Source organism: Arachis stenosperma, chromosome 2 (genome assembly GCF_014773155.1).
Source record: "Arachis stenosperma cultivar V10309 chromosome 2, arast.V10309.gnm1.PFL2, whole genome shotgun sequence".
NCBI lineage: Eukaryota > Viridiplantae > Streptophyta > Magnoliopsida > Fabales > Fabaceae > Arachis > Arachis stenosperma.
The window spans coordinates 17,475,281-17,485,799 of record NC_080378.1 but is presented as its reverse complement, the minus strand read 5'-3'; the positions used below and the strand labels follow the sequence as shown (position 1 = coordinate 17,485,799).

The window sequence follows — 10,519 nt, the reverse complement described above, 5'->3', positions numbered from 1 at the left end:
TAATTCAATTTTTTCTTATTTTTCTCTGTAACTAGGGCATCATAAATAATTTTGGTTTATTTCTTAGTTTATTTGAGGTTCATTTGGATGCAGAAATGAATTCTATGTGTTTTTGTAGATGATTGAGTTTTTTTGACTGCTTGTTTAAATCTGAACTAATTTCAGTTCATTTGTGAATTAACTGAGGTTTACTTGATACTGCTGTTAAGTATTAACCAAATTTTTTATTCCTTAATTTTCTCTGGTGCCATCATTAAATAATTTCAGTTCATTTGGATCTAAAAATGAATTCAATGTGTTTTGTTGATGATTGAGTCTTTTTGACTGCTTGTTCAAATCTGAACTAATTTCGGTTCATTTATGAATTAACTGGAGTTTACTTGATATTGCTGTTAAGTATTGACCAAATTTTTAATTTTTTTAATTTTTTCTAGTACCATCATTAAATAATTTTGGTTCCTATCTTAGTTTATTTGAGATTCATTTGGATCCAAAAATGAATTCAATGTGTTTTTGTTAATGATTGAATCTTTTTTACTCCTTGTTTCAATCTAAACTAATTTCGGTTCATTTATAAATTAATTGAGGTTCGCTTGATACTGTTATTAAATATTGAACAAATTTTTTATTTCTTATAGGTAAGTATCATTAAACATAGTTAATTCTCTACTTCTAAATTAATACATATTAATAAATTTTTTTCAATTTAGGGACAAGTTGATGTTTTCAGCCATGAATATGGTCCAACCATTCTCTTAGACAAGATAAATAAATTGAAAGACAAAGTTATTGAGGAATCTGAAGGCATAAGAATTTCAAAGCCATCTGCTGCCCTCTCAAATCCTTTCTGTAAATTATCATATGAAAATATAGAAAGTAAATAGGTTTAATCTTTTAAATTGTAATGAATTTCTATTGATATTTTTTAACACTATTTTGTAAAGAATTATAAAGAGGCAAACACTTCTTTGATTCTTTGTAAATATTAATATATATATTTAAAAATCTTTTTTTAAATTTCTTTTGGTTTATTTGTTGAAAATGTATGAATTGTATTGAGATCACATTAATTTGAATGAATCTAGATTCACACTGAATAGATTGAATGTATTTATCAAACTTTAACGGCGGCAAAAATTCAAATGAATTAAAATTTAGACACAAATGAACTGAAATTTATTCTAATAAACAGCTAAATTGTTTACCACAACACAATTGCAGAAACTAATTTAAAAAACTAAAAAGTGACTATTTAATAAAACATAATACAAATCAGAAATTAACCCTTATTTTCATCAAGTGTCTTGAAAGTCATCTCAACTTTTGGGATAAATTGTTCATCGACAATACATCTGGACTACAAATTAACCGAAATATAATTATAACAACACCATTATGTAATAATAAATGAACTAAAAATTGTGGATCATATAAATTCAGAAACTTTTGCATTCTATCCAAATTCAAATTCATAAACAACACGAATTTTAGCAAAAAAGAATAAAATTATTCATTATCGCTTTATTCAATTGTCTTAAATTCCATTTTATTCCATTCAATTTGTCTTAAAAGTTATCTCAAACTTTGGGACAAATTGTTCATCAACAACATACATGGACTACAAATAAACAGAAATGTGTTTATAACAACACCATTGTGTAATAACAAATGAACCAAAAATTGTACATTCTATAAATTCAGAAATTCATGCATTCTATCCAAATTTAAATTCATAAACAACACTGATTTTAACAAAGAAGAATGAAATTATTCATTATTATTTTATTCAATTGCATTAGATTCTATTCCATTCTATTCAATTTAAAATTGTTGAAGAATGAAATTAGATAAAATTAAAAACGATCCAAACCTCGTCCACTTGATTCGATTCAGAAGAATAATCTAAATCGCCCTTATTCAATTTATTTAAACTTGAATCATTCATCGTTTTAGAATATGCAAAACGTAAATGATTTTAATTATACTATTCAATTTCAAAAATAAAAACAAATGCATATCAAAATTCTCAAGCGAAAGAAAATAGAATTTGTGGAGAACACAAAGAAATCGAAAAAAATAAAATTTTGAAGAAAAAAAGATAATAATTAAACATAAACACAAAGAATATTTACGTTGAAAAAGAACGAATAAAAAAATTTACATTAAAAATCTGTTTTAAATAACGCGTAACTTTAAATCACTTGATTAGATTTAATTAGTAAATCATTTGAATGGATAGCATTTTTGTTTAAGCAAACATATCCGTCTTATCGGACATAAAATATGGGGAAATTACTATGAAAGAGACTAATATATAATTTTACAAGTAAATCTAATTCATAGAAGTTTTCATAACATTTTTACAAATAAACATTATTTGAGTTTGGGATAAGGGTGATACGGTCATTCCTCAGCAAGAGTGAGAATGGTCTTTTCATGCATGAAACAGCTGTGACAAGGTCATTTTTTTCTACAGCTCAATCAATAATATGATGAATCTATGACTCTTTCATAAAGCAGCCATGCATGGTACAAGAATAATGCATTCTTCTATCCATACACATTGATGCATGTCCAATAATAAAAGGTGTTTTTTATTGTTAAAAAACAATAAAAAATTACTTGAAGCTAATTATTTTTAAGTGAAAACCAATCTATAAATAGAATATTTTTCATGACCGAATATAAATTAATTTTTCAGAATAAAATATTTTTTTATAATTAAAATTTATGAAAAAATTTAAAAATATTTTAATTTAATTTAATTTTACTTTAAAACGTTTTGAAATAAATTTTATTTATATTCTTGTCATTAATTTTTACAATAAACATTTTTTTTCAATTTTATTCTGTCAAATAGATGAAAAAAATTAAAATTTTACGTAAAATCAAAATAATAAATTAAATATGTAAACAATAAAATTATAATAAATTGTAAAATTGTGTTATTTAATATAAATATTATAAAATCGATTGACTCATTTAAACAATAATATAAAAAAAATTAAAAAATAAACCGAGATTATAGCTATCATATCGTAAATAATAACTGCGATATACACATTCACCTCCATCCTCGTCACTATCCTACTTCCACTGCCCTCACCACCACTATAGATGTTACCAACAACAAAAACAAATTGAAAACGACAATTAACAAATAAACACATGGCGGGGTTTCCGATTCTTCTTGCGGGATAGATAGGAGATTTGTGGGTTGAAATTCTGTTTGTTGTAGTTGTTGATCTTGTTCTTGTTGGGTTGTGGTATTTGCATTTTGAGGGGATTTAGATGGGTAGTATGTGAGGATTTGAATCACTCATAACATGCATTGTTTTGAGTTATTGAGAGAGGAAGAGAGAGTGAATGGGAGGGCTCGTTCACTGTGAAGTGTGAAGATTTATTTTATTGTAGTTTGGGTGGAAGAATGGCTTTTTTTTTTTCATTTAAATAAAAAAATTTATTTATCCATTTAAATTAATATTCATTTGTATATTTAGTTTTATTTTTGCAGTAAAAGACTGCAAAAGTTGGTAGTGAAAATAGATAAACAAATTGTCTCATATTTTTTAATTACTACCAGTGAAAATAGAAAAAAGATGAATCTTTTTCCTTTTTTTACCATTTTCGTTAGCAGTGGTTGAAAAAATGTGGGAGAAAAAAATTAATCTATTTTTGCTAATAGTATGTTTAAAAATAAAAATTAAATCTGTTTCATTTTTGCTGACACAGTCACCAAAAATTATAGAAGAGTAGTTAACCACGACATACAATGCAATGGTAATAATATTTTTTAAAAAATATAAACTAGTAAATAATTAATTTATTTTAATTATTTAAAAAATAAAATTGAATATAGAGGTATTTTAACAATTTTAGGTAACTTAAAAGACAAAAATATATTTTATTTTTATTATAATTATTTTCATATCTTTTTCCATCTCTATTATTTAAGAGTAGGATAACGTATGTTTTCTATCATTTAAATTTGGTGATTATTTCAGCGCAACATACCGGTATGAAAAAAATTTAAACAAATAAAAATAGGATATATGAAATATATTATCTACATTAACATTTAATTTTTTAAAAAAATATACATTATATCATTATTTTTACGAAAACATCTTTATAATTTAATAAAAATAAAAAATATTTTTATTTAATTTTATAAAAAGACATAAATATCCTTACTTTTTTTAAGACAAAAATACTCTTTTAAATCAATAAAATTTTAAAATTCAATCAATCTTAATTTTATATTTTCAAATTTCAAATAATTTGAATAATAAAACAAAAACATATTTGAGAATAAAAAAAATCAAAAATTGTTCTTCGTCTAAGTTTCTGATGGTAAAAAAGAAGAAACCCTCTCTTTGAACACCATCTCTAAAAAGAAAAATCAAACATTCTTCTTCATCTTCTCAAGGTTTTCCTGTATTATTCTTCTCTCCTCTTCCTATCTCTCTCCCAGGAACTCTCTCTCTCATCTCTCACACTGTGGCATCGCACTCAATCTCTCTCCGTGTTGTCACCGTCTCGCATTCAGAGGAGGAATTGGAAGCAGTTGAAGTACTTAATCAAACTCTTGCCATCATTGGTTTTCTTTGATGACAAGAGTTTGATTAAATACTTCAAGCACATCCAGTTTGACTTCTTCCAGTTTCTTCTCCTCTCCTTCATCCTCCTCCATGTGTTTCATTACTTCAACAGCCCCTCTCAAACGCACAATTTCCAATTCCAATGCTTCTTTTTCATCAAGTTGTCTTTATAGTTCACGAATTCTTCTATCCAGTTTTTCCTTTTCCCTATGTAATATTCAACTCCCAAATGGCACAGTGAATAAATTGGACACACGTAACTGGATTAACAATAGTAGACATCCAAATGTATATAAAATGAGAAAGGGAACAACCTTCTGTTGTTCAATCTTACGCATCATTTTCTCAACAGCCATGTTTTGCTAGCCTTGTTTTGCTCCATTATAGCCTTGGTTTCTACTGCAAAATAGTATTTCAATTTCTGTATTATATCCTTGTCATAATGTAACCTCCTGTTTGTAAATTGATAATCAGTTAACAATTTCATGATCCATTTTCACAGAGAAGCCTACTTTTAGACTTTGAAACTCAAATAGAAAGTCTTCTGGTCACTGTTTTCAAGAATTATAAAAAAATATATATAAAATCAAGTAAACTAACCAGCCAAATAAATAAAAATAAAGATCATGCAAACTATAAATAAACGAAATATAGGATGCAGCTTCAACATGAGAACTCTATTTTGTGTTCAAAAATTGGTGGGCACTAGGGAAACTTTCAAGCAAATATATCAGCAAGAGAAGCTCTCTTAACATTTAAAATAATGGTATAACTTCAATATATTTAGAGTTATATATACAAAAGGAGTGTGAAGATAACATAGGTGACAATCTACTAGAAAATCAAAGATAATGCTACCATTTTATGCTATCAACCATGGACTAAGGTCTTAAACATTCTTGAACAGATGCACTTATTAGATTCTTAACCTTGTAACCAAAGCATGTTTTCATTATGTTAAAGTCAACAAGAACAAGCCTTAGAGACAATGAATGCGCAAGCATCCAGTCCTAATTTGGAACTAGCAAGTCGACTATATTCAACAATAAGTGATATTAGAATGCTTGTCTTAACCTCTTTACTAAACTAATTTATAAATCAACTTCAAAATTCCACCAAAACTATACAAGGCAAGAGAAGCCCTCATCTAAGAACATTCCAAACCAAAAAGCAACTCACAAATCGATCGAAGGGCTCTCTATCCTTGAAGATGATGAAGGTTGGCACGGCCTCAAACCTCAATCCTGTAAGTTTGATCGCAGTGTACTTCTCAGAATCAATCTTGACTACCTGTATCTTGTCCTTAAGGTGAGTGCTCACTTCATCAAGAATGGGAACCATGAATTGACATGGACCGCACCTAGTATAAAACCATGCCATAACTCAAGTCACTAACTAGTAGTAAGGAAAGGAGGAGATAAAGAGATCACCTCCTCAACATCCATGTCTATTTCAAGTCATTTCAATGCTTTAACAATAACTTCCAACTTCACCCAATTCAAGTAAATATCAGAATCATCTATCAACATACATATATACTGAAGTGGAGATCCAAGGTGATTATGGGTACTTACATCTTCTTCACTAATCTATGGTATACTTTAGAACAGTTTAGCATTCAAAAGCAAAGTAAAGAATACAAATTATTTGAGTAAGACAGCAACAAATTCAAGGTCCAGTGATGATAATCAGTAACAAATTCTCAGTGATGATTTTCAGCCACAAAAACCTAGTTCAGTAATATTTTCAGCAACACATTCAACTTTCGGCAACAAAATCAGAGTGCAGTGATAATTACAGCAACAAAACTGTAAAAGAAAGAACAGGGGAATTTGTTGGAATTCACCAAATCGAGAAGCAGCTTCTGGTTAAGCGAAGGAAGCTGACGGCGGGGAGGAAGCTGACGGCGGGGAGGAAGCTGACGGTGAGGAGGAAGTTGACGGCGACAATGACGACCAGCCTGGGACCTGCTGCTTCTGCCGCCGGCGACGACGAGCGCCACAAAGGCGCGCGACTGAGTGCAAGACAATGATGAGACAGAGAGCGACAACGACCAGTCCCGGGACCTGTTGCTTCCGCCGGCGATGACGAGAGCGACTGAATGCGAGCAGTCAAACTGGATGTGCAGGAAAAAGAGGAGGAATTGGAAGCTATAGAGTCACTCAATCAAACTCTTGATACAAGAGTTTGATTGAGTAACTCATAGCTTCCAATTCCTCCTCTGAATGCGAGAGGGTGACGACACGGAGAGCGACGACGACCTTGAGTGCCAGACCGGAGACAGAGAGAGACAAGAGAGGGAGAGAGCTTTTGTGGGTCGCCACAGTGAGAGAGGGATAGGAAGAGGAGAGAAGAACAGAGGGCAACTTGAGAATATGAAGAATGTTTGATTAGGGTTTCTTCTTTTTTACCATCAGAAACCTAGATGAAAAACAATCTTTTGCGTTTTTTTCTTTGTCGGATATGTTTTTGTTGTTATTTAAATTATTTGAAATTTAAAAGGATTTTGGTATAAAATTAATTTGAGATATAATTAATTATAGTCAATTAATTTAAAAACATGCTAGCTACATAAAAAAATAAAACACTTTTTTATTATTTTTATTTTTTAGAATTTTAAAATTAAAAACAAAAAAATTAAATTAGCTTATGCTATAATTAATTCTTTAAAAACTTTTAATTTAAAAATATAAAATTAAGATCGGTTGAATTTTAAAATGTGACTGATTTAAAAAAATATTTTTGTTAAATAAAACAAGTAAGGATATTTATGTTTTTTATATAAATAAAAAAATATTTTTTATTTCTATTAAACTATAAAAATATTTTCGTAATAATAATGATATAATGTATATTTTTTTTAAAAAAATATATGTTAATGTAAATAATAGATTCTACGTGTCCTATTTTTATTTGTATAAATTTTTATTGTATCAAAATAATCATCTTTAAATTTTCATTAAGTTTTAAAATTATTTGAAACGAGAAATTTTAGATAATAATTAATATTATTTTTTTATTTTAAATTTAAACCAATACTAACCAACTATTTTGTATATTTTTTTGGTGATATTATATGTACAAATATTTTTGTAATTATGTCTAATTTCAACAAAAAAAAATACGCATATGTGTCACTATTTTTCTTTTTTTTTTATTATTTTAGTATCAAATTTTTTGTTGGAGAGTATAAAAACTTATTGACATAGTACAAAAATTTTTATACATGATACATAAAATTTTATATATAGCACAAATTTATGACAAATTTTTATACATAGTATAGAGATTTTTATCCATAATACAAAAATTATTGCACATAATACATAAATTTTTGCTCCGAATATATGTTATTAGTTGGGTGAGTCAATTGTGGTCTTTTAAAAATTTTTGTGCTGAACATCAAATATTTCTATGTTGTTCATAAAAAATTTCTATGTTATGCACCAAAATTTTGTATTATATGTATTTTGTTGGTTAGGTGTCAATAACTCAATATTTTAGACATGTAATCCTTCAAAAATTTATGTGCTATGTATTAAAATTTTTGTATTGTGCACCAAATTTTTCGTGATATATACCAAATTTTCTGTGTTGTATGTATTTTGTTGGTTGAGTGTCAATATCTGGGTATATGGTCCTTTAAAAATTTGTGTTGTGCACCAAAATTTTTATGTCGTGCATCAATATTTCCATGATGTGAATCAAAATTTATGTGCTCTAATTTTCTCAATATATATAAAAAACGAAGAAGATGAAGAAAAAAGAGGACAAGAAATCAAATAATGACGACGATAACGATGTCGTTGTTGAAGAAGAAGAAATGTGTGTATAACAAGCGGACTTAGTTTAAAAATCACTTTACTGTCTAGCCATTTTGATATTTTTTTTTTATCCTAAAAGCGTTGATCCCTAATAAGTAGAGGAATCTTAATATAAGGAGCTTGAAAATAAAATGTGTTAAATTATATTAATAAATACACACGAATGTAAACTATTGATAAATATAGGTACAAATTGTATTGATCTTATTCATGTGTAAATTTTAAAAAATACGGACAAAAATTATAATGTGTTGATTCATATAAGTGTAAGTTGTATTTTATAATGGGTGTAAAATCTTATAAATGTTAATTCAAAGGTAAATATAAAATGTTAACATACATTTTAGGAGAAATTTCATAAAATACTCATTATATATTATTAAGTTTACGGTAAAAATGTGTTATATGGTATTTTTCTATTGCAATTAAATTGAAATCTTATCCTTCAAAATCAAAGATTTCTTCTTCCTCCTCTTATTTATTTTTTTCCTCTTCCATTTAGATTATTACTAATTACTAATTTAACAACTAAAATTATTATATGATATTTTTTCGTTACAATTAAAATTAAAAGATATTATATATTATTAATTTGACAATTAAAATATACCACAATAATGTATTATTTTATTATAATTGAAATAAAATATTTTTTTTTAAAATTAAAAAATTATCTCTCTCTTCTCCACGCACTTTATTTCTCTTGGTTTTTGAACCAATATGCTACAGTTTTTAAAACTTATTACTAAAATAACACTTGTTCCGTGGATTACCTGAAACGTTAATTTGGGTCTCAACGTGAGGTCCAGATCTCTTTGTGTGGCAGCGCCGGACTTGATATGCCAAGGTGCCGCCTGTCCGAGTTCCTCATGAGGAGGTGGGGGTGGTACCTGCAAGAGACTCCGATACTTAAGTTAGCAAGGATTTTATGTAGGTTTTTAGTAGAGTAGAATTTGAATATACCTGAAGGGTGTCAGTGTATTTATAGTAGAATAGATAACCACATTTTGGAGTAGTTCCACCTTGTTGGTGGATAACCGTTTCCTTTACCTTGGAAGTTGTTGAGATCTTCTTTTGTGTTCCAACTTCATGTAGAATGTTGCCCTTTGTTTTTCTTTATTTATGTCAATGAGAATCATGGCTTCTGTGCCATGTGCATGTCAAAGGGAGATTTTTTAGTGGTAGTTTGAGTCGTTCCATACGCTTATAGTATTTGTGTAAGTTTTGAAAAGTCTGTCAGTAGAAGCTAGCTTGTAATATCTTTTTGCCGGTGACCTACCCCCAGATGAATTCGACAGATATCAATTTGAGTTTCGTCTAGAATCTCATATATTTAAAGTCGGGACGCACTTTGATAGAGATTTTGAGATCCCTCTTTTATAGAGAATATTACAAACTAAGGTGTAGTGCTGAGCTTCTTTCATTAATCTCCTCGCCTTCCTTTATTCTTGAGGAAGGATATCAAACTTGATATATTCAACAGTTGGAGTAATCCATCCCTAGATTGTGAGGATGTCCGTCTTGTTGACTTCTTTTGACATTGAAGGTGACTGTAGTGTTTGTTAGATCAGGATTTTATTATTGTCTTTGACTTTGTACTGGCTAACTTGAAGATTTACTATTGAAGTAGACTGAAGTAGACGGGCACAACTAGGTAGGAGATGAGCTTTACTCTTGTCACAAGAATTTTATGAATTCTTCGAAAGTTTGTTCACATTCTGGGTTTACGACGCCATGCCTCTTTCATAGTAGAGCTTTTCCCTCTTGTTTTCTTGCTACTTCTTGATTTTGTGTTAGATCTAAGTATTAATGGTTCACTGAATCCTACTATAGCCTCTGTTGGATAAGACATGTTAAGCGATTTCTTTCTCCAGCACCCTTCTACCGTTGAAGTATATTCTTTGTAGGATAATGTGTTTTTTTTTCGTTATATACTTCCTCTTAACAGGTTGACTTTCTTTTGATTTTTTCCTTCCTCTTGATGACTTTGATGCCTCTTTCATGAAAGTGATTATCCACAAGGAAGACTTGCATTCATGTTGTCTTCAATTTCACTGTCATTGTTTCGTTGTGAGATTGCATTTTTTTGTGCTA

General features: G+C 28.7%; 1 protein-coding gene across 1 annotated transcript; it reads right to left on the bottom strand.

The window, feature by feature from the left end:
* Positions 1 to 4,336: 4,336 nt before the first annotated feature.
* On the bottom strand, positions 4,337 to 6,767 carry LOC130960496 (thioredoxin M-type, chloroplastic-like; the record flags this gene model as incomplete). The annotated part of the gene is made up of 3 exons (XM_057885910.1): positions 4,337 to 4,997; positions 5,781 to 5,961; positions 6,448 to 6,767. Coding segments are annotated over 3 exons (516 nt in total), but the record flags the coding sequence as incomplete, so codon positions are not given.
* Between the last annotated feature and the right edge of the window lie 3,752 nt (positions 6,768 to 10,519).